Consider the following 25204-nt stretch of genomic DNA (forward strand, 5'->3'; position numbering starts at 1 on the left):
ATAACACTAACAAGATTAGTGCATGCAATGCGACCGTTCGGTATCGGTTTACAAACTGTCATCCAGCACGGAATCCCATACCGGCAAGGTTGGTAACCCTCCCGAGCAGTTTCAGTCGAAGAAAGCCCGAAAACCGCAACATACTTGCAAGTGACGTTTTTGTGTGCCCAACCCGCACGCTTCAACAATATCATTTCTCGGTCGGTGCTGCTGCTATCTCAGCGGTGTCGAATGAATTCGGTAACTATTTGCTCAGTTGTCTCTCGATCTCGGTTATTTATCTCCGCCGAGTGATATCGTCGTCAACTGTTATCGCCATAAATAGAAGCGCTTGTTGTCGACAGCCATAAATGCAGAGATTTTCCGCTGTGGTTGTTCCTTATTATCACATTCGCGTTCTTTGCCAAACGGTACAGGGGGAAAAAAAGCTAACTCATCGGCAATCAGATTCTTGCATGAAGCGCTCCAGCATTTGCCGGTATTTGCTCCAATTATTTGCATCTCCACGCGAGTGTCGTCGTCACATTCAACTGCTGCTGGTCGCGCGATGGTTGTTGTTTTGATTCCATCATCTGATCGCCTGAATGGGTTTGTTCTCCCGATCTGCCCCCGCTGCCGCGGAGATCAACTGAACTGATGAGGGCTGGTAAAGCTGATGGTCGAATGAAGTTGTCGCAAGTGGTCGGTCGATCGAGAATGCGGCAGTTGCCGGATGGTGACAACGAACGACGACGGCCGTTCTGCAGTTCGAGTAAATAGGAACAAATTTGCGCTCCGATTGACAGATTACGGTACGATAGTTCAATTGAGCGAAGGTTGGGGCTGTTGTCGGGGACACGTGGTTGGATGGAATGTGATGGAGAATACTGATGGAAATGTATGGAATTCTGTGTTTTGTGAATAATAATTTGGACAGTTCACGACGTTCCCTTAGTGTGATGTTATCGGTTCGATATTAAACGATGTTTTCTTCATTGTGTATTGCAAACGGCATTTGAAAAACTATAGTGGTTAAAAATGACAACGATAATTTCACAAATGCAGTTGACATCCAATTAAAAATTTTGAGTTTTAATTGGAACTATTTTGTATTGTACACATCCAGTTGTTGAAACAAGTTTCATATGGTCCATATTGGCATAAGTGAGGACGTGATCGCTGGCGAAATGTGCTAAAACTAGATTCAACGTACACTAACTTGAGTTCTTGATTCATTTATTAGATTCACAATCTGAAAAATCTAAGGTACAGTGGGGGAAGTGGAATAGAAAAAAATCATGGGAAAAATGTTTGTTTAAATTATTGTAAAACCACTTTGCATGATCTAAACAATTAATCATGGGCTATCAAAACAAGCTATTTTGTACCAACTATGCACTATTTCATTGGATCTCGGTCTTTCGGTAATGAGTAGTGCTAAATAATTTAAATAAAAAATTGTTATTGCTCTGGGTAACTTTTATTCAATCATTTCATTCGATTAACGGAATTGATTGCCAATGGAAAATGCTTAAAATAGCTAGGGGATGGCCGTTTTGCCTTTCTCGTACACTAAGTGTACGTATAGTCTACATATATGTTTGTTTTTTTTTTTTTTTTAATAAGCTTTTCATAGAAGACCTGGAACCTACAGTGTTTCGACTCAGTTAAGCGATTAGAGACGAAGTCTGTGTGTGCGTGTTTGTAAACTACTGAACTGAACAGCGTGAAAATTTGTATGCAAGGGATTTTTGAACTGGAGACGGTTCTCATGATGGTTTGAGACTCCCTCGTTCTTTCATTATTCATTCATTCTATTTTTTATAGGAAATTCATTCAAAATTCTACAGAAAGTTCACTTAAATTTCAACTTGAAAATCATACAAATTGAAAAAAAAAATCTGATTTCTATGGGAAATTCATTCGAATTTCCTCGAGAAATTCATTCGAATTTCCATTAGGAATTCATTCAAATTTCCATGGAAATTTATTCGAATTTCCACGGGAAATCCATTCATTCGAATTTCCACGGGAAGTTCATTCAGATTTCTACGGGAAGTTCATTCAAATTTCCACGAGAAATTCATTCGAATTTTCATGGAAAATTTATTCGCATTTCCAAGGCAAATTCATTCGAATTTTCACGGGAAAATAATTCGAATTTCCACCGGAAATTCATTCGAAATCCACGTAAAATTTATTCATTCGAATTTCCACGAGAAGTTCATTCGAATGTTCATGGGAAAATTATTCGTATTTCCAAGGCAAATTCAATCGAATTTTCACGGGAAATTAATTCGAATTTCCACGGGAAATTCATTCGAATTTCCATGGGCAACGAGAAATTTATTCGAATTTCCACAGGAAATTCATTAGAATTTCCACAGGAAATTCATTAGAATTTCCACAGGAAATTCATTAGAATTTCCACAGGAAATTCATTAGAATTTCCACAGGAAATTCATTCCAATTTCCACAGGAAATTCATTCCAATTTCCACAGGAAATTTATTCGAAATTCCACAGGAAATTCATTCCAATTTCCACAGGAAATTCATTCGAATTTCCACAGGAAATTCATTCGAATTTCCAAGGGAAATTCATTCGAATTTCCAAAGGAAATTCATTCGAATTTCCAAGGGAAATTCATTCGAATTTCCAAGGGAAATTCATTCGAATTTCCAAGGGAAATTCATTCGAATTTCCAAGGGAAATTTATTCGAATTTCCAAGGGAAATTCATTCGAATTTCCAAGGGAAATAATTCAATTTCAAGGAAATTCATTCAATTTCAAGGAAATTAATTCAATTTCAAGGAAATTCATTCAATTTCAAGGAAATTAATTCAATTTCAAGGAAATTCATTCAATTTCAAGGAAATTCATTCAATTTCCAAGGAAATTCATTCAATTTCAAGGAAATTCATTCGAATTTCAAGGAAATTCATTAAATTTCAAGGAAATTCATTCGAATTCAAGGAAATTCATTCAATTCAAAGGAAATTCATTCAATTTCAAAGGAAATTCATTCGAATTTCCAAGGAAATTGATTCAATTTCAAGGAAATTCATTCAATTTCCAAGGAAATTCATTCAATTTCAAGGAAATTCATTCAATTTCAAGGGAAATTCATTCAATTTCAAGGAAATTCATTCAATTTCCAAGGAAATTTATTCGAATTTCCAAGGAAATTCATTCCAATTTCCAAGGAAATTAATTCAATTTCAAGGAAATTCATTCAATTTCAAGGAAATTCATTCAATTTCCAAGGAAATTAATTCAATTTCCAAGGAAATTCATTCGAATTTCAAGGAAATTCATTCAATTTCAAGGAAATTCATTCGAATTCAAGGAAATTCATTCAATTCAAGGAAATTCATTCAATTTCAAGGAAATTCATTCAATTTCAAGGAAATTCATTTCAATTTCCAAGGAAATTCATTCGAATTTCAAGGAAATTGATTCAATTTCAAGGAAATTCATTCAATTTCAAGGAAATTCATTCAATTTCCAAGGAAATTCATTTGAATTTCAAGGAAATTCATTCGAATTTCCAAGGAAATTTATTCAATTTCAAGGAAATTCATTCAATTCAAGGAAATTAATTCAATTTCAAGGAAATTCATTCAATTTCAAGGAAATTCATTCAATTTCCAAGGAAATTCATTCGAATTCAAGGAAATTCATTCAATTCAAGGAAATTCATTCAATTTCAAGGAAATTCATTCAATTTCAAGGAAATTCATTCGAATTTCAAGGAAATTCATTCAATTTCCAAGGAAATTCATTCAATTTCCAAGGAAATTCATTCAATTTCACAGGAAATTCATTCAATTCAAGGAAATTCATTCAATTTCAAGGAAATTCATTCGAATTTCAAGGAAATTCATTCAATTTCCAAGGAAATTCATTCAATTTCAAGGAAATTCATTCAATTTCAAGGAAATTCATTCAATTTCAAGGAAATTCATTCAATTTCAAGGAAATTCATTCAATTTCAAGGAAATTCATTCAATTTCAAGGAAATTCATTCCAATTCAAGGAAATTCATTCAATTTCAAGGAAATTCATTCAATTTCGGGAAATTCATTCAATTTCCAAGAGAAATTCATTCCAATTTCAAGGAAATTCATTCAATTTCAAGGAAATTCATTCGAATTTCCAAGGAAATTCATTCAATTTCAAGGAAATTCGTTCGAATTTCAAGGAAATTCATTCGAATTTCAAGGAAATTCATTCGAATTTCCAAGGAAATTCATTCAATTTCAAGGAAATTCATTCGACTTTCAAGGAAATTCATTCGAATTTCAAGGAAATTCATTCAATTTCCAAGGAAATTCATTCAATTTCAAGGAAATTCATTCGAATTTCCAAGGGAAATTCATTCGAATTTCCAAGGGAAATTCATTCGAATTTCCAAGGGAAATTCATTCGAATTTTCAAGGGAAATTCATTCAAATTTCCAAAGGGAAATTCAATCGAATTTCCAAAGGGAAATTCAATCGAATTTCCAAAGGGAAATTCAATCGAATTTCCAAAGGGAAATTCAATCTAATTTTCAAGGGAAATTCATTGGAATTTCCACAATAATTTCATTCGAATTTCCACAGCAAATTCATTCAAATTTCCACAGGAAATACATTCGAATTTCCACAGGAAATTAATTCGAATATCCACAGGAAATTTATTTGAATTTCCACAAAAAATTCATTCCAATTTCCACAGAAAATTCATTCCAATTTCTACGGGAAATTCAATTTGAATTTCCTCAGGAAATTCATTCCAATTTCCACATGAAATTCATTCCAATTTCCACAGCAGATTCACAGGAAATTCATTCGAATTTTCACGGGAAATTCATTCAAATTTCCACGGGAAATTCATTCAAATTTCCACGGGAAATACATTTGAATTTCCACGGGAAATTCATTCGAAATTCCACGGGAAACTCATTCGAATTTCCACGGGAAATTCATTCGGATTTCCACGGGATATTCATTCGAATTTCATTGGGAAATTCATTCGAATTTCCACGGGAAATTCATTCGAATTTCCACGGGAAATTCATTCGAATTTCCACAGGAAATTCATTCGAATTTCCACAGGAAATTCATTCGAATTTCCACAGGAAATTCATTCGAATTTCCACAGGAAATTCATTCGAATTTCCACGGGAAATTCATTCGAATTTCCACAGGAAATTCATTCGAATTTGCACTGGAAATTCATTCAATTTCCACAGGAAATTCATTCAATTTCACAGGAAATTCATTCGAATTTCCACGGAAATTCATTTCAATTTCCACAGGAAATTCATTCAATTTCCACAGGAAATTCATTCGAATTTCCACAGGAAATTCATTCAATTTCCACAGGAAATTCATTCAATTTCACAGGAAATTCATTCGAATTTCCACGGAAATTCATTCAATTTCCACAGGAAATTCATTCGAATTTCACGGAAATTCATTCAATTTCCACAGGAAATTCATTCAATTTCCACAGGAAATTCATTCGAATTTCAAAAGGAAATTCATTCAATTTCCACAGGAAATTCATTCGAATTTCCACAGGAAATTCATTCGAATTTCACAGGAATTCATTCGAATTCCCACAGGAAATTCATTCGAATTTCCACAGGAAATTCATTCGCATTTCCACAGGAAATTCATTCGAATTTCCACAGGAAATTCATTCGAATTTCCACAGGAAATTCATTCGAATTTCCACAGGAAATTCATTCGAGTTTCCACAGGAAATTCATTCGAGTTTCCACAAGAAATTTATTCGAATTTCCACAGGAAATTCCAGAGGAAATTCATCCGAATTTCCAGAGGAAATTCATCCGAATTTCCACAGGAAATTCATTCGAATTTCCACAGGAAATTCATTCGAATTTCCACAGGAAATTCATTCAAATTTCCACAGGAAATTCATTCGAATTTTCACAGGAAATTCATTCGAATTTCCACAGGAAATTCATTCGAATTTCCACATTCAGAATTCATTTCGAATTTCCACAGGAAATTCATTCGAATTTCCACAGGAAATTCATTCCAATTTCCACAGCAAATTCATTCGAATTTCTACAGGAAATTCATTCCAATTTCCACAGGAAATTCATTTGAATTTCCAAGGTAAATTCATTTGAATTTCCACGGTTAATTCATTCGAATTAACGGAAAACTCATTTTCCACGAGAATTTTATCCCAATTTCCACGGAAAATTCACTCCAATTTCCACAGAAAATTCATTCCAATTTCAACAGCAGATTCGTTCGAATTTCCACGGGAAATTCATTCGAATTTCCACGGGAAATTCATTCGAATTTCCACGAGAAATTTATTCGAATTTCCACGAGAAATTTATTCGAATTTCCAAAGGAAATTCATTCGAATTTCCAAAGGAAATTCATTCGAATTTCCAAAGGAAATTCATTCGAATTTCCAAAGGAAATTCATTCGAATTTCCAAAGGAAATTCATTCGAATTTCCAAAGGAAATTCATTCGAATTTCCAAGGGAAATTCATTCGAATTTCCAAGGGAAATTCATTCGAATTTCCAAGGGAAATTCATTCAATTTCCACAGGAAATTCATTCGAATTTCCACAGGAAATTCATTCGAATTTCCAAAGGAAATTCATTCAATTTCCACAGGAAATTCATTCAATTTCAAAGGAAATTCATTCGAATTTCCAAAGGAAATTCATTCAATTTCCAAAGGAAATTCATTCAATTTCAAAGGAAATTCATTCAATTTCAAAGGAAATTCATTCAATTTCAAAAGAAATTCATTCAATTTCAAAGGAAATTCATTCAATTTCAAAGGAAATTCATTCGAATTTCAAAGGAAATTCATTCAATTTCAAAGGAAATTCATTCCAATTTCAAAGGAAATTCATTCAATTTCAAAGGTAATTAATTCGAATTTCCAAAGGAAATTCATTCGAAATTCCAAAGGAAATTCATTCGAATTTCCAAAGGAAATTCATTCGAATATCCTTAGGAAATTCTATCGAATTTCCAAAAGAAATTCATTCGAATTTCCAAAGGAAATTCATTTGAATTTCCAAAGGAAATTTATTCGAATTTTCCAAGGAAAATTCATTCAATTTCAAGGAAATTCATTCAATTTCAAGGAAATTCATTCGAATTTCCAAGGAAATTCATTCGAATTTCAAGGAAATTCATTCGAATTTCCAAAGGAAATTCATTCGAAATTTCAAGGAAATTCATTCGAATTTCAAGGAAATTCATTCAATTTCCAAGGGAAATTCATTCGATTTTCCAAGGGAAATTCATTCGAATTTCCAAATGAAATTCATTCGAATTTCCAAGGGAAATGCATTCGTATTTCCAAGGGAAATTCATTCGAATTTCCAAGGGGAAATTCGAATGAATTTCCCTTGGAAATTCGAATGAAGGGAAATTTATTCGAATTTCCAAGGGAAATTTATTCGAATTTCCACGGGAAATTTATTCGAATTTCCACGGGAAATCCATTCTAATTTCCACGGGAAATTCATCCTATTTTACATGGGAAATTCATTCGAATTTCCACGAGAAATTCATTCGAATTTCCACGGGAAATTCATTCGAATTTCCACGGGAAATTCATTCGAATTTCCACGGGAAATTCATTCGAATTTCCAAGGGAATTTCCAAGGGAAATTCATTCGAATTTCCATGGGAAATTCATCCGAATTTCCATGGGAAATTCATCCGAATTTCCATGGGAAATTCATCCGAATTTCCACGGGAAATCTATTCAACGGGAAACTCATTCTTTTTTTACGAATAGTTCATTCGATTTTCCACTCAATTCATTTGAATTTCCATGGGAAGTTCATTAAAATTACCACAGGAAATTCATTCAAGATTTTAAGACAAATTCATTTGTCGTTTCACGGGAAATTCATTCCTATTTCCATAAGAAATTCATTCTAATTAAAACAGAAAATTCTTTTGATTTCTCACAGGAAATTCGTTTAGATTTTCATTCGAAAGTCATTAAAATTAAAGTTCATTCATATTTCTACTGGAGAGTTTTTTGAATCCCAACGAGAAGAATCGATTTCATATGGGAAATTAATTTGATTTTCCATTTAAATTCATTCTTCTGGAAATTCATTTTAGTACTGCCGATCTTTTATTGATTCACATACATTTCTAAATATCATCCAAAAGTTGTTTTTTATTCTGCTTTAGTATAGCCCCAAGTAGTTTCAGAATTATTCATCCTCATGGTTTCTGATTTTGATTTCATTCGAGGTAATTCATTTTAACTACTGTCGTCGGTGGTGACAATGGGTCTGGTCGGATAACAAAATCGTTCAGTTTTCTTGTCCTCAAATGCATTAAATTTATTCTTCAAGCATTGAATGTTTGTTGAAACAGTGACTCAATCTCTCTCATTTGGCCCATAGACCTGTGCAGCGGTTCATCGAATTCACTTACCCGATGGATTTTGACATTTGAGTGGGTCGTCTACTAGAAGTTCATTTTGCGTTCATTATGCGACCCGCGACGTCACGACGATCATAATTTCTTGGAGGAGTTCATTTTGCGTTAGTCTATTGTTACCCCCGATGGCAGCACTTACAGAATTAAAATTAAACAAAAACCTTTGCGAAGGATACACTCAAAAAATTTCTGAGAAGAGCTTCAAACTTTTTTTAATTTAAAATTTAGTTTTCATGGAGAATGTACTCTACCTCGTAAATATCATAGCTTCAATGAAGCCGCCGTGAATTAAAAAACTCACCCACTACCCAAACCTTAAGCTTTCCAGTGGAAAATTTCCACCATTATTAGTCCCTTCCAGCTCACTCCAATTCGTCGATAACATCCGTTTCATCGAAAGAGAGAGAGAAAAAAAACAAACAACGATAGTTCATCAGCTTCGTGTTCCGTTTAATTGCCGCTCAATGCACGTCATCGAGCGAGTAGTAAACATTGGTCAATAATTTCAACGCTCTGGGGCTACCGATTGCCCGGCGACGATCAAAGCCAAACCGATCGCGATCAGCTGAGCCTGAGCTCTCGGGTGGAGTGGATTGAGTTAGACGGCGCGCGGCGGCAGCTATGCTAATCGTTTACCAACCCTTTTTTCCGAATTTTTCCATCGATTGGCGGTCACGATCGTTCCGACGGATTGTGTACATTGGTTCATATTTTTCTCCCTAATTTTCCAGCGGTGATTGAAAACTAATATAAACAGAAAGTGGGTTCGGTGGTGGTGGCACTGCGCTGGGTGGAAGTGCAACAATAATGATAGAGAACTCGAAACTACAGTTGGACCGCGCCTGCGGTCAACAACAACACTTTGCTGCAATCGATCGGCTTCTGGGGGGTGGTTCTCGGTGCAGGAGAGAGCACTGGGGGTTGCGAGGAATTAATGTACTTTTTTATTGGTTCAAATCGTTCGGAAAATGCACAATCATTAATCACCTTGAGAGCAGCGCAGCGTGCGGCCGCACCACCACCGAACCGGGTCCGGTGCAGCAGCTAGCTCTCCAAACAAAGACTAGCGCTCCAGCAGCCGCGCACACGGTGGTGGGCACATGCAGCGAAACCGAATTATGTCAGTGATCGCAGAGTCACAGATTTTACGGCCGCGATAAACGTGTGATGGTGGTTGGATGCCGCTTTTCCCAGCCTAGAATGTGGGCTAATTGTTTTTCTTTTTTTTATCACGATACGAATATTACTCATATGCACGTCGAAGTTGTTGATTCGATGATGACGCACTGTGGCACCCACTCTAACTGTTTGCGTGTTCAAAACCGCCTATCGCACACAGAAGCACAATCTCATTAGCATTAACATCCATTGTTTGGTGTGATGCTTTGTGAGTCAACTGATGATTGCATTAGGGCTCTATGCGGTTGCAGTGATTGTCGGTGAAATCTGTGCAGTTCACAATGTTTTGAAAAGCTTCGCAGCGCATCTATCGAAGCGTTACTGCAGGTGTTATGTTGTTTGATTTATACATCAAAGTTACAGGTGAATGCCATTCCTGTTGGTCGAAGAATATTGATTGAATGTTTCTTATTTTGATGATTCTCTAATCAAATATGAGATAACAACATAAACAAGTATTCTTGAACACGATTGATGACTCATATCGATCAACTGGCAGCATCACAGGCGATGGTCAATCTTCCCATCTCCTCCGCATGCGATTATTGCTATTGCGTTTAAATTTATGAATTTCATTATGATCGGTGCACCGAGCATTGGAATGCCAAGCGTGGATACCCTTACTCGCTGTGAGCCGTCGACGATGTCATCATTAAGTCAGATCAGAAACCGGAAGCCGACCTCGTAGTGATAATAACGATAATTGCTCTCTCGCTCTGCCCGCGCCCCGTACCATATGCGAGTGAAATGGAAAGTCGCTAGATCAAAGGCGTGAAAAACTCTCCGCAGCTCGTTTGTCGAGTTATGTAAAATAATTGCTCTTAACTTATGCATCTCAGCGCTTCTTAACAGTGCTTCTTCACCCAGCCACGTGAATCAGCGTGGCTCTTTGTTTGGGTCCGACGATGCAGGAAATCGATTGACGGGATTGGATTAAAACGGCGATCCCGAAAGCTTACACTCTTCAGCTCGGCTTTCATATGATATGATGTCACCCACAGGCGGTCACACATGTCAGGGTCAATGCTTCGAAACTCCGAACTACGCCCACAGAAGACAAAAGTTTTCCGCTCTGTGTATGGCACCGTTCACAGTTTAATTATCTCTTTGGACAGATTTGGGTATTCTAATGAAACGTTCATTAACATGACAAGAGCCGAAGTTGGCCTGCGGGTGTCATAACTTGTCACCCCTCTTCGCATGTGGCCACGAGTGTGGAGATGTCTACAACGAAACGGGATCCAGAACAGAACTTGGTTCGCTGCGGTGCACCAAATCATAGAAAAAGCTACTCACAAATGAAACGTGAACAAAACACAAGTACCGATGAAACCGTGCTTCTATTTACGTTCGCCATCGTCGTTCACGTTTGTTGCTTGTATAGCTGATTGAAAATAAACTTTCGCCCCTTTCGTGTCAGTTTCCAATAACTGGAGTCAATTCTACCGTAAAATTTTCGATAAGGTTTTGTTGGTGCTTTGCTTTCGGAGGAATTGTCCCTCGACCCTCCATTCGAAAGCACTATCGTCGTCAAATTAGTGCCAGATGACCTAACTTCCCGATTTCGAACGACATCCCTACTTCTCGAAAACAGCGATGAACTTTTCCTACTAAAAGCCGGAGCTATCTGGTTTTGGCAACGCGGCACGCGCGAATACGGCCGGATCGATTTGGCATGCATAAATTACAAACTGTTTCTCTGCCACGATGAAGACGGCGACGACGACGACGCGAAACAACTTTCCATCTCCTGCTGGCGAAAAAAGCGGGTTACTGGCACGCGAACTGGGAGACCTTCTGCAAAACGCATCGGTCGGCGACGATCGCACTAAGCTACATGCGAGTGCAATGTGCAGTTCGGCACCACAAAGCGCTTTCCTCCTCCCATGTTTGGGTTAGAAAATCAATAAACGCAAACCAGGTGCAACATTTTACACTGCGGGCGGCCATTATGGCAAGTAAAAGTCGCGTTTGGACACGCAAAAATGGAATTCGAGCAGTTTCGAGCAGTTGCTCGAATTTGCTGATTTTGTCCCGATATCGTTTCTAAGGGTAAATGAAGTATACCGACGGCTTTTAAACCTATTTTATTAGCTGTCCCGAGTCGTAGTCACCTATTTAATAGCACATCAAGGTTAATTCCTGTTCTGTGACGCTTTTCGCAATTCCTTCGGAAAACGGCCATGCATCTGTGTCAACCGATGGATGCCGGGAGATTCGCCTGTTCCTGATGCGACGGGGCGACAAGTTTGACATTTTGATTGAGCCATAAACCAGGGAATAGGAGCACAACGAACGGAACCGTTAACACTCTACACACGAAGCGCTTCACTAATTGTGTACATGCAATAAGAAGTGACATCACCTCTGTGTTACCGCCACCTCACTCTCAGCACAGCCGCCTCCATTGGCATTCTCGCTCGAAAGCAGCTGTAGTGTGGAACGTTGTGCACAGTGGACAAAAGCCGGATGATAATTTGAATAGTAACGTGTTCTAATGTACAACATCTTGAGGCCATCAAATCATTTGGCCTCTTAATATTTAGAACACTGAAAAAGCCTTGTTATGTATTCGAAATTATTTTGTCCGAATAAATAGCGAATATAGTCCAACGATTTTGCTGCGGTCGAGCTCATTAATGATACGCATGTTAGTTATCATAAACAAATTTTGAATTTTGCGATACCTGAGTTGAGCTTCTCTGCCTTAAAAAATATACTAAAGCAATGATTCCAAGAATATTTCTGGGTTCGATTTCGCCCGAATTCGCTCAACATCCTGCCACTTTGTGGCGCGCTTTGGTGTGGCTTATTGAATCTGTTTGTTCCACTTGCCTTCAGATACTCGCAAGGTGCGGCGGGTGTCGATCGGATGGTGTACAGCACCACACTCGGAACGTAATGCTTTATTGCGATAATATATCTCTAGCAGTGAGCAAGCCAACTTTCCACGAGGTAAAGTCTCTGCCGCGGCATGTTTCTGCTCTTTATTGCGTCGATTATCCAATGATGTTTCGCCGTTCGCAGCCACTCGCGCATTTTTCGCCTTCTTTGGAGTCAACCGCCCGAGAGGGGTGCGGATTATTCGCACTCTGAAAACCAGATCACCGAGTTAAGAGCTTATGAGTATTACCAAAAGTGCACATATGGTCGCTATCTGCGTGCACCAAGCCGTGATGCAAGACCCCTCTAGGAGGAGATCTTTTTCCAATGACTAACATCACGAGTGGGTTGAATCACGTCCATCTTGAGTCAGAATATCAAACGTGCTGACGGCGCCCGTCATCTTTGCCGTCGTCGTCTCCGCTCCGCAGATGATTAACTCCAATGTAGGACTACAAATAAAACTGGTTGCGGCGGCGATCCGCTGTGCATTGAATTCTATCCAGTAATAATAATAACGCAGTGCAAGTTTTGCAGCTGGAAACGACGGGTCGTTGCAAGGTCGCCCATTATTTACCCACTTGCGAGCTGTTCTGCAACTCCTAACCTCCTACCTTGGAACGGTCGTATATCTGTGTTTGTGTATTTGTTCGCCTTAATCAACGACGGTGAGCGGGGTGGCTTGGAATTCGAATTACAGCCAATCGGTATACGGAAACCTGTTTGGCAGGTTTTTGCGAGCGAATGAGTGCCTTCCACAAAATTGGAACTGATTCACGTTTGGTTCCAGTCGCCTTTCTTTGAATCTCAAAGTCAAATTTTTGTTTAACGTGTGACGACAATTTTGAATAAGACAAATGCTTAACAGTTGCAGTAGAGAATCGAGAACTCCTCGGAATAGGTATTTAATGTATAGCAACAACAAAAGTTTATGTTTCAACCAAGTGTATCGAATCTAAACTTGCAGGAACAAATAAGTCTGTATTCAAGCAGTTATAAAGAGTAGTTTTTTTTTGTAATTTAACCAACTAAAAATGTGTTGATCATCTCGATTAAATTTCACCCAACTAAACTATTCTTAGCACAGGGAAAAGTAACCCCACCGTACATATTTAATAGTGAACGCCAACGATAATATGCATAGTAGGAAAAGAGGAGCCCGTTTTCGCATTCTAAAACGTGATCCGCGTTTTTATGCCCTGTGTGTGGTGCGCCCGTAAACATAAACCGCGTCGTCCTCGTTTGTCGTTGTCGTCGACTCGAAACCCCATCCTACCTGTTGACCGTTTTCTTCAACCATAGTGAAGTAAAACTCAAACTTGCTGAAAGAGAAAAAGGGGGGGACTATTTCGATGTTGTGTCCGATTGTTGCGTGCTTTCTTTGCGTCTCTTTGGGCACTAACAAAACACCTTTGGTGGACGATTCCCGTTCACGCTTGGGCTTGGCACGATCTTCTTTCTAGCTTGCCACGACCGATGGATGACGCGACTGTGGCAGAATTTTTTAGCTGAGTGAGTGAAGAATCGTCATTTGTTCGATTTATGCTTTGCACTGACGGAAGCTATTTTTGGAACCGGCCGGATGTTTTGGACAACGGGCATATCGTCACGGATGTGATGAAGTGGAAAACCGATACGAGCGTTCTGGGACTCTCCGAGTGAATTATGTGTCTCGACTTTATCGATAGATACGGTCGAATGGTTTTCTTTAGAAGTAATTCCCAAATCGGTAATACAAATAACATTCCTAGTTTTAAGGCTTTTTTCGAGAGTATGCTGTGGAAAACTGGTCTAAAATGATCATAAAACAGGAAATGTTTACAGACGCAATACTACGTGGTTTGGTTGAAATTATTTTTTTTTTTTATTATTTAAGTAATATGCTCTATTCTTTATTTAACTGTCACAAATTTATCTTATCTTGATGGTAAAATATGGTACCATTTCTGTTGATTATTTTTTCTGCTGGCAGGAGCTATCAACGGCTACAAAGCAATGCCATGTTATAAAGGTGGCTGGGTTCGATTCCCGGTCCCGGTCTAGAACAAAAAAAAATGGTAACTTGGCTTAGAAACCTCGCAGTTCAATACCATGAAAGTGCAGAATAAGGCTTTGGAGGCTTTCAAGCCTCTTGAAAGAAGGCTGCTGAGCATCTTGATAGGAGGACGCTTTAGCCTCTCGAAAGAATTCCAAGCCTCTTTAAAGAAGGCTTCCGAACCTATTGAAAATGGGCTTCCAAGCCTCTTGAAAGGAGACTTCCAAGCCTCTTAAAAGGAGGCTTCCAAGCCTCTTGAAAGGAGGCTTCCGAGCCTTTTGAAAGGAGGCTTCCGAGCCTCTTGAAAGGAGGCTTCCGAGCCTCTTGAAAGGAGGCTTCCGAGCCTCTTGAAAGGAGGCTTCCGAGCCTCTTGAAAGGAGGCTTCCGAGCCTCTTGAAAGGAGGCTTCTGAGCCTCTTGAAAGGAGGCTTCCAAGCCTCTTGAAAGGAGGCTTCCAAGCCTCTTGAAAGGAGGCTTCCAAGCCTCTTGAAAGGAGGCTTCCAAGCCTCTTGAAAGGAGGCTTCCAAGCCTCTTGAAAGGAGGCTTCCAAGCCTCTTGAAAGGAGGCTTCCAAGCCTCTCTTTAAAGGAGGCTTCCGAGCCTCTCTTAAAATGAGGCTTCCGAGCCTCACTTAAAAGGAGGCTTCCGAGCCTCACTTAAAAGGAGGCTTCCGAGCCTCTTGAAAGGAGGCTTCCGAGCCTCTTGAAAGAAGGCTTCCGAGCCTCTTGAAAGAAGGCTTCCGAGCCTCTTGCAAGGAGGCTTCCAAGCCTCTCTTTAAAGGAGGCTTCCAAGCCTCTCTTAAAAGGAGACTTCCGAGCCTCACTTAAAAGGAGGCTTCCGAGCCTCTTGAAAGAAGGCTTCCGAGCCTCTTGAAAGAAGGCTTCCGAGCCTCTTGAAAGAAGGCTTCCGAGCCTCTTGAAAGAAGGCTTCCGAGCCTCTTGAAAGAAGGCTTCCGAGCCTCTTGCAAGGAGGCTTCCAAGCCTCTCTTTAAAGGAGGCTTCCAAGCCTCTCTTTAAAGGAGGCTTCCAAGCCTCTCTTAAAAGGAGACTTCCGAGCCTCACTTAAAAGGAGGCTTCCGAGCCTCTTGAAAGGAGGCTTCCGAGCCTCTTGAAAGAAGGCTTCCGAGCCTCTTGAAAGGAGGCTTCCGAGCCTCTTGAAAGGAAGCTTCCGAGCCTCTTGAAAGGAGGCTTCCGAGCCTTTTGAAAGGAGGCTCTGAGGCCTCTTGAAAGGAGGCTTCTGAGCCTCTTGAAAGGAGGCTCTGAGCCTCTTGAAAGGAGGCCTGAGCCTCTTGAAAGGAGGCTTCTGAGCCTCTTGAAAGGAGGCCTACTGAGCCTCTTGAAAGGAGGCCTGAGCCTCTTGAAAGGAGGCTCTGAGTCTCTTGAAAGGAGGCTTCCTGAGCCTCTTGAAAGGAGGCTTCCTGAGCTCTAGAAAGGAGGCTTCTGAGCCTCTAGAAAGGAGGCTTCTGAGCCTCTTGAAAGGAGGCTTCTGAGCCTCTTGAAAGGAGGCTTCTGAGCCTTTTGAAAGGAGGCTTCTGAGTCTCTTGAAAGGAGGCTTCTGAGCCACTTGAAAGGAGGCTTCTGAGCCTCTTGAAAGGAGGCTTCTGAGCCTCTTGAAAGGAGGCTTCTGAGCCTCTTGAATGGAGGCTTCTGAGCCTCTAGAAAGGAGGCTTCTGAGCCTCTAGAAAGGAGGCTCTGAGCCTCTTGAAAGGAGGCTTCCTGAGCCTCTTGAAAGGAGGCTCTGAGCCTCTTGAAAGGAGGCTTGAGCCTTTGAAAGGAGGCTTCTGAGCCTCTTGAAAGGAGGCTTCTGAGGCCTCTTGGAAGGAGGCTTCTGAGCCTCTTGAAAGGAGGCTTCTGAGCCTCTTGAAAGGAGGCTCTGAGCCTCTTGAAAGGAGGCTCTGAGCTCTTGAAAGGGAGGCTTCTGAGCCTCTTGAAAGGAGGCTCTGAGCCTCTTGAAGGAGGCTTCTGAGCCTCTTGAAAGGAGGCCTGAGCCTCTTGAAAGGAGGCTGAGCCTCTTGGAAAGGAGGCTTCTGAGGCCTCTTGAATGGAGGCTTCCTGAGGCCTCTTGAAAGGAGGCTTCTGAGCCTCTTGAAAGGAGGCTTCTGAGCCTCTTGAAAGGAGGCTTCCTGAGCCTCTTGAAAGGAGGCCTGAGCCTCTTGAAAGGAGGCCTGAGCCTCTTGAAAGGAGGCTTCTGAGCCTCTTGAAAGGAGGCTCTGAGCCTCTTGAAAGGAGGCTTCTGAGCCTCTTGAAAGGAGGCTTCTGAGCCTCTTGAAAGGAGGCTCTGAGCCTCTTGAAAGGAGGCTCTGAGCCTCTTGAAAGGAGGCTTCTGAGCCTCTTGAAAGGAGGCTTCTGAGCCTCTTGAAAGGAGGCTTGAGCTTCTTGAAAGGAGGCTTCCTGAGCCTCTTGAAAGGAGGCCTGAGCCTCTTGAAAGGAGGCTCTGAGCCTCTTGAAAGGAGGCCTGAGCCTCTTGAAAGGAGGCTCTGAGACTCTTGAAAGGAGGCTTCCTGAGACTCTTGAAAGGAGGCTTCTGAGCCTCTTGAAATGCGGCTTCTGAGACTCTTGAAAGGAGGCTTCTGAGACTCTTGAAAGGAGGCTTCTGAGACTCTTGAAAGGAGGCTTTGAACCTCTTGGAAAGGAGGCTTCTGAACCTCTTGAAAGGAGGCTTGAACTCTTGAAAGGAGGCCTGAGCCTCTTGAAAGGAGGCCTGAGCCTCTTGGAAGGAGGCTTCTGAGCTGCTTGAAAGGAGACTTCAGACCTCTTGAAAGGAGGCTTCTGAGCCTCTTGATAGGGAATTCTGAGCCTCTTGAAAGGAGGCCTGAGCCTCTTGAAAGGAGGCTTCTGAGCTCTTGAAAGGAGGCTTCTGAGCCTCTTGAAAGGAGGCTTCTGAGCCTCTTGAAAGGAGGCTTCTGAGCCTCTTGGAAGGAGGCTTCTGAGGCCTCTTGGAAGGAGGCTTCTGAGCCTCTTGAAAGGAGGCTTCCTGGAGCCTCTTGAAAGGGAGGCTTGAGGCCTCTTGAAAGGAGGCTTGAGCCTCTTGAAAGGAGGCTTCCGAGCCTCTTGAAAGGAGGCTTCCTGAGCCTCTTGAAAGGAGGCTTCTGAGCCTCTTGAAAGGAGGCCTGAGCCTCTGAAAGGAGGCTCTGAGCCTCTTGAAAGGAGGCTTGAGCCTCTTGAAAGGAGGCTTCTGGAGCCTCTTGGAAGGAGGCTTCTGAGCCTCTTGAAGGAGGCTTCTGAGCCTCTCGAAAGGAGGCTTGAGCCTCTTGAAAGGGAGGCTTGAGCCTCTTGAAAGGAGGTTCTGAGCCTCTTGAAAGGAGGCTTCTGAGCCTCTTGAAAGGAGGCTTCTGAGCCTCTTGAAAGGAGGCTTCCTGAGCCTCTTGAAAGGAGGCCTGAGCTCTTGAAAGGAGGCTTGAGCCTCTTGAAAGGGAGGCTCTGAGCCTCTTGAAAGGAGGCTTCTGAGCCTCTTGAAAGGAGGCTTCTGAGCCTCTTGAAAGGAGGCTCTGAGCTCTTGAAAGGAGGCTTCCGAGCCTCTTGAAAGGAGGCTTCCTGAGCCTCTTGAAAGGAGGCTCTGAGCTCTTGAAAGGAGGCCTGAGCCTCTTGAAAGGAGGCTTCTGAGCCTCTTGAAAGGAGGCTTGAGCCTCTTGAAAGGAGGCCTGAGCCTTCTTGAAAGGAGGCTCTGAGCCTCTTGAAAGGAGGCTTGAGCTCTTGAAAGGAGGCCTGAGCCTTGAAAGGAGGCTTCTGAGCCTCTTGAAAGGGGAGGCTCTGAGCCTCTTGAAAGGAGGCTTCTGAGGCCTCTTGAAAGGAGGCTTCCTGAGCCTCTTGAAAGGAGGCTCTGAGCCTCTTGAAAGGAGGCTTGAGCCTCTTGAAAGGAGGCCTGAGCTCTTGAAGGAGGCTTGAGCCTCTTGAAGGAGGCCTGAGCCTTGAAAGGAGGCTCTGAGCCTCTTGAAAGGAGGCCTGAGCCTCTTGAAAGGAGGCCTGAGCCTCTTGAAAGGAGGCTTTGAGCTCTTGAAAGGAGGCTTCTGAGCCTCTTGAAAGGAGGCCTGAGCCTCTTGAAAGGAGGCTTCCTGAGCCTCTTGAAAGGAGGCTTGAGCTCTTGAAAGGAGGCTTCTGAGCCTCTTGAAAGGAGGCTTCCTGAGCCTCTTGAAAGGAGGCTTCTGAGCCTCTTGAAAGGAGGCCTGAGCCTCTTGAAAGGAGGCTTCTGAGGCCTCTTGAAAGGAGGCTCTGAGCCTCTTGAAAGGAGGCCTGAGCCTCTTGAAAGGAGGCTCTGAGCCTCTTGGAAAGGAGGCTCTGAGCCTCTTGAAAGGAGGCTTCCTGAGGCCTCTTGAAAGGAGGCTTCTGAGCCTCTTGAAAGGAGGCTTCTGAGCCTCTTGAAAGGAGGCCTGAGCCTCTGAAAGGAGGCTTCTGAGCCTCTTGAAAGGAGGCTTGAGCTCTTGAAAGGAGGCTTCTGAGTTTGAAAGGAGGCTTCTGAGCCTCTTGAAAGGAGGCTTCTGAGCCTCTTGAAAGGAGGCTCTGAGCCTCTTGAAAGGAGGCTTCTGAGCCTCTTGAAAGGAGGCTTCTGAGCCTCTTGAAAGGAGGCTGAGCCTCTTGAAAGGAGGCTTCTGAGCCTCTTGAAGGGAGGCTCTGAGCTTGAAAGGAGGCTTCTGAGCCTCTTGAAAGGAGGCCTGAGCTCTTGAAAGGAGGCCTGAGCCTCTTGAAAGGAGGCCTGAGCCTCTTGAAAGGAGGCTCTGAGCCTCTTGAAAGGAGGCTCTGAGCCTCTTGAAAGGAGGCTTCTGAGCCTCTTGAAAGGAGGCTCTGAGCCTCTTGAAAGGAGGCTTGAGCCTCTTGAAAGGAGGCTCTGAGCCTCTTGAAAGGAGGCTTCTGGAGCTCTCTTGAAAGGAGGCCTGAGCCTCTTGAAAGGAGGCTCTGAGCCTCTTGAAAGGAGGCCTGAGCCTCTTGAAAGGAGGCTCTGAGCCTCTTGAAAGGAGGCTTCTGAGCCTCTTGAAAGGAGGCTCTGAGCCTCTTGAAAGGGAGGCCTGAGCCTCTGAAAGGAGGCCTGGAGCCTTGAAAGGAGGCTTCCGAGCCTCTTGAAAGGAGGCTTCCGAGACTCTTGAAAGGAGGCTTCCGAGACTCTTAAAAGGAGGCTTCCTTCGAATTTACTTGGGAAATTTTTTCGAATTTCCTTCGAATTCCTTGGGAAATTCCTTCGAATTTCCTTGGGTAATTCCTTTGAATTTCCTTGGGAAATTCCTTTGAATTTCCTTGGGAAATTCCTTTGAATTTCCTTGGGAAATTCCTTTGAATTTCCTTGGGAAATCCCTCCGAATTTCCTTGGGAAATCCCTCCGAATTTCCTTGGGAAATCCCTCCGAATTTCCTTGGGAAATCCCTCCGAATTTCCTTGGGAAATCCCTCCGAATTTCCTTGGGAAATCCCTCCGAATTTCCTTGGGAAATCCCTCCGAATTTCCTTGGGAAATCCCTCCGAATTTCCTTGGGAAATCCCTCCGAATTTCCTTGGGAAATCCCTCCGAATTTCCTTGGGAAATCCCTCCGAATTTCCTTGGGAAATCCCTCCGAATTTCCTTGGGAAATCCCTCCGAATTTCCTTGGGAAATCCCTCCGAATTTCCTTGGAAAATCCCTCCGAATTTCCTTGGGAAATTCCTCCGAATTTCCTTGGGAAATCCCTCCGAATTTCCTTGGGAAATTCTTCCGAATTTCCTTGGGAAATCCCTCCGAATTTCCTTGGGAAATCCCTTCGAATTTCCTTGGGAAAGCCCTCCGAATTTCTTCGGGAAATTCCTCCGAATTTCCTTGAGAAATTTCTTCGAATTTGCTTACGAAATCCCTCCGAATTTCCTTGGGAAATTCCTTCGAATTTTCTTGGGAAATCCCTCCGAATTTCCTTGGGAAATCCCTCCGAATTTCCTTAGGAAAGCCCTCCGAATTTCCTTGGGAAATCCCTCCGAATTTCCTTGGGAAATTCCTCTGAATTTCCTTGGAAAATTCCTCTGAATTTCCTTGGAAAATTCCTCTGAATTTCCTTGGGAAATTCCTCTGAATTTCCTTGGGAAATTCCTCTGAATTTCCTTGGGAAATTCCTCTGAATTTCCTTGGGAAATTCCTCTGAATTTCCTTGGGAAATTCCTCTGAATTTCCTCGGGAAATTCCTCTGAATTTCCTCGGGAAATTCCTCTGAATTTCCTCGGGAAATTCCTCTGAATTTCCTCGGGAAATTCCTCTGAATTTCCTCGGGAAATTCCTCTGAATTTCCTCGGGAAATTCCTCTGAATTTCCTCGGGAAATTCCTCTGAATTTCCTCGGGAAATTCCTCTGAATTTCCTTGGGAAATTCCTCTGAATTTCCTTGGGAAATTCCTCTGAATTTCCTCGGGAAATTCCTCTGAATTTCCTTGGGAAATTCCTCTGAATTTCCATGGGAAATTCCTCTGAATTTCCTTGGGAAATTCCTCTGAATTTCCTTGGGAAATTCCTCTGAATTTCCTTGGGAAATTCCTCTGAATTTCCTTGGGAAATTCCTCTGAATTTCCTTGGGAAATTCCTCTGAATTTCCTTGGGAAATTCCTCTGAATTTCCTTGGGAAATTCCTCTGAATTTCCTTGGGAAATTCCTCTGAATTTCCTTGGGAAATTCCTCTGAATTTCCTTGGGAAATTCCTCTGAATTTCCTTGGGAAATTCCTCTGAATTTCCTTGGGAAATTCCTCCGAATTTCCTTGGGAAATTCCTCCGAATTTCCTTGGGAAATTCCTCCGAATTTCCTTGGGAAATTCCTCCGAATTTCCTTGGGAAATTCCTCCGAATTTCCTTGGGAAATTCCTCCGAATTTCCTTGGGAAATTCCTCCGAATTTCCTTGGGAAATTCCTCCGAATTTCCTTGGGAAATTCCTCCGAATTTCCTTGGGAAATTCCTCCTAATTTCCTCGGGAAATTCCTTCGAATTTTCTTGGGAAGTTCGTTCAAATTTCCAAAATTCCTTCGAATTTTTATTGGGAAGTTCCTCCAAATTTCCTCGGGAAATTCCTTCGAATTTTCCCGGGAAATTCTTTCGAATTTCCTTGGGAAATTCCTCCGAATTTCCTCGTTAAATTCCATCGCATTTCCTTCGAAAATTCCATCGGATTTCCTCGGGAAATTCTTTGGATTTTCCTCGGGAAGTTCGTTCAAATTTTCAAATTTCCAAAAATTCCTCAAATTTCCTCGGAAAATGGTGGCCGCTTTGAATTTTCTCGGAAATTTTCTTTGAATCTATTCGGGATTGTTTTTTTTAATTTTTTGAACGTTCGCGGGTAATCATTTTGTAATTTTTCGAGAAATTTGTCTTCTCTGGCATTTCATCCCCTGCTGGGACATTGCCGCACCACACCGTAGTGTATTAAGTACTTCCACAGATATTAACTAGGAGGTTTCTGAGGTTTCTTTCCTTCGTATATCATAAAGGCTAGTACGAGGATATTCGGCCGAACCAGGAATCGAATTCAGTCACCTTCAGCATGGTCCTATGATAGAATTCTCCGTCGAACGCAAATTTGAGAAACAAATTATTTAAGAACAATCACAATCCAAAAATTGCTGCTATAATGGCCACCGTAGTCTTCACACCGTCTGTTAGTAACTGATCAAACAATGTGATAATCACCATTTTATTTAAGGTGTAACACAGCAAAGATAAAAAAAATATAATTTCACTGGTTTTGCATCTTGCATTTTGTCATATATGAATGCGTAAAGTAATTTTGAAATTGATTCAATTTTTTACCTTAAAAATAAGTTACGTTCCAAATTTGTTTGAATATACTTCATTTTTGTATGAGGCATGTACGGAAACGATCAATTGTTTCTGTAGCGAAAATTTACAATTTTAATTTAAATGAGCAACATTTCCCAAAGAAACGAAGACCTAAAATTTTGATTAGTTTATCTGCCTCGTAAACGAATCGACATTTCAAACCACTCGATACCCGAAGTTGTCATTTTATTGCAGAAAATTGACCTACTCCACTGCACTTTATCCGCGCAAGAGTCATAGTCACGTATTCATTATTCCATCAACATCAATACACACCTGACAGAATCGCATCCATCCGGGCTCATAAAACGACAAAAGACATCGCCGAGTTCCCCCTTAATGCGCATCGCGTGTTTTACTTCAGTGCGCTCTCGCTCGGTCGGTGCCAAATGTAAAACTTCCATTCCGGTAGCACCGGTGCAGTGACAACTATCCTGTTACGGCTTGCTGCGGAGTTCGTGCTCCTGCCAACGAACCATTCAGTATGCACTAAGTAAGTAGTAGTGCAATTGTTCGACACAGAACATGTGCAGCGTACATTACATATCGTAAAACAAAGCGACATCAAATCCTAAACGAGTGCTTTCGTGACCGACTTTCTTGTACTGCGCTGACTTTCTCGCACCATGAATGAAATGCACCACCGACGTCGTAACATATTCGGATGACCTTTTCCCCACGGACTAATACACCCGATATATTTTTTTTTCTATTGTGATCGTGAAAAGATTGCCATACGGGCGTCACTCGTAGAAACCCAAACCGGTGATCCAAAGACCCAACACTGTTTCCAATTCGGGGGATTGAGTGTTATTGTTATTCTACCAACAGCTGAGGCATCAACACGTGAACCAACATCGTTAAAAAGCGAGAACGAGATTGATTCCGTGAGATTAGTGCGGCAGTGTTTTGCGTGAGTGTTTCGATTCCGCGGAAGAGGCCGCTCGCGTCTCCCTCCCCGGGGAGGTGAAATATGTACGAAGTGGCCACGGTCGCGGGCAACAAACTAGACGCGGCGTACGCCATCAAAAGTTTATCCAGCATAATGGGGCAAATATCCAGCACGGCGAGCACCAACAATAATCATCACGCGGGTCGCAATGGGAAGAAAATCTACCACCGGCACTCGTCGGTCCAGCCGGCTCTGGCCAATATCAAACTGCTGAAAAAGGAGAGTTCCTTCAGTGGGAAGGACCATCACATCAAAGATCCGCTGCACAAGGCGCGAACCGAAAGTAAAAACATCGACCAGTTGCTGCAGGTGGCCTCCAATGGGCAGAGCCTTCCAGCCCCAATGGCCAGCATGACGCCAAGCGCTAGCAACGACCTTAATCTCAGCAAAGGCTCCAGTACCGTCTTCAGTTCGACCAATAGCAAGGAGTTCTTCAAATCGGGCGACGCCTACCACAAGACTGATATTTGTTACTACAAAACCCTGGACAACGGTTACCACAAACTACCTTCCGATTCGTACCACAAGATGACCGAAGGGTGCTACGTCAAACTGCCGGACGGTAGCTTCTGCAAACTAGACGATAAGGTGCTTTCCCTAGATGCCAACACCGTCATCGGAACGGGTGACAAGCGGTCCGGTGCTACCCTTGGGGCCGGTTCCGCCGTGGACCAAACCACAACCGGCCGGCACGACGAATCCGGTGTGCAGTACCGGGTGAAAAACCCGGTGCTCAAATTTTTAAAACGTTCCAAATCCCACACCCCCGCCACCATTGCCCAGCTGCAGAAGGAAAAGAACCGTCTCAGTACAATCCAATCGCCGGATGTGGACGCTGGCCGTCCTCCGGTGTCGCACCAGCAGCAGGTTCTGTCCGGTCATCACCATCATCACGCGCAGCAGCAGAACGCCATCAATGCGTCGAACAATAACAACAACAGCAAATCGCAACATTCCAGCAATGCCCATCACCACCATCATCATGCGCAGCAGCAGCAGCAACAACAGCCACAAGCGAACCAGAACCGCCGGGTCATGGTCACCATGATCGACGGTGGGCTGCCGGTGGTGGCCAAGAGCAAACCCATTCACGATAAGCCAAAAAGTGCCAAAGCTCGGGCCCAGGATGCCAGTAGGGATAAGGTAAATATGAGCCTTTTTTTATAAAATGATGTTAAGATTTTTTTTCCGAAAGAAATGGGATTCAAATTTATTCAGTAGGTAATGCGGCTAATAGCTGTACGTTTGATAAGGAAGGTTAGAATGCTGCCAAATTTATTTGAGAATGTAAACGTTATTAGTACAGAAGATTTGTTTGGGAGTAGTCACCAGTCAAAAGCGTTGGCTTCTCCTATCTTCAAATCATTGAAAACATCGAAACAAAAGATAATGTCGAGTGCTTCCTGAGCGCGGTCTATTTATCATGACATTTTCAGCAAACTGCATTCCAAACCATCACATTTTTTAAGGCACCACACCGTTTTCGTTGAAAATAAAGATTTCCCAAGCATCATCGGTAAGCTTGTATGAACCTTCCTACCCAAAATATGTGATCCGACCTTCTGTGAAGTGACGAAGCCGGCGGCTGCGTTCCTTCCAAACACAATTTGGCACCCGTTCAAGCGTACTTCTTGTGGGCTGGCTTAAACGGCGAAAAGCCGGACGATGATTCATACGGTCTTATATGTCGCCACCAAAAAACGTTTGCGCATTATTTTGTATTCTCCTTCCGTACAGCCGAATGCTCTTAAATAGGTAAGCGAGCAATAAATTGGTATCCCAATTTCCATCACAGACGAACAGGCGTAGTACTCCACAGTTGAAATTGAAAATTAGAAATTAAAATCAATAGCAGTTAAGTCGAAATTGATCAATTTTACTGGACAGCATTTCACAAATTTTGTGTAGAAAGAAAACTCACACGATAGTTTAACTTTATCGAAGGCG

General features: G+C 42.2%; 1 protein-coding gene across 15 annotated transcripts in view; it reads left to right on the forward strand.

The window, feature by feature from the left end:
• The window catches only part of LOC134223425 (serine/threonine-protein kinase MARK2-like), a 448377-nt gene that overhangs the window by 259534 nt on the left and 163639 nt on the right, over positions 1 to 25204 (forward strand). For 14 of the 15 annotated variants that reach the window (XM_062702562.1, XM_062702563.1, XM_062702572.1 and 11 more), the window contains exon 2: positions 23137 to 24400. The exons of the other annotated variant lie outside the window; for it this stretch is intronic. In XM_062702562.1, coding sequence (XP_062558546.1) covers positions 23279 to 24400 — 1122 coding nt within the window. In that variant the 5' untranslated portion in view covers positions 23137 to 23278. The remainder of the gene's footprint in view (positions 1 to 23136; positions 24401 to 25204) is intronic. 15 annotated transcript variants of the gene reach the window in all.

The sequence above is a fragment of the Armigeres subalbatus genome, chromosome 3 (assembly GCF_024139115.2).
Source record: "Armigeres subalbatus isolate Guangzhou_Male chromosome 3, GZ_Asu_2, whole genome shotgun sequence".
Classification (NCBI taxonomy): Eukaryota; Metazoa; Arthropoda; class Insecta; order Diptera; family Culicidae; genus Armigeres; species Armigeres subalbatus.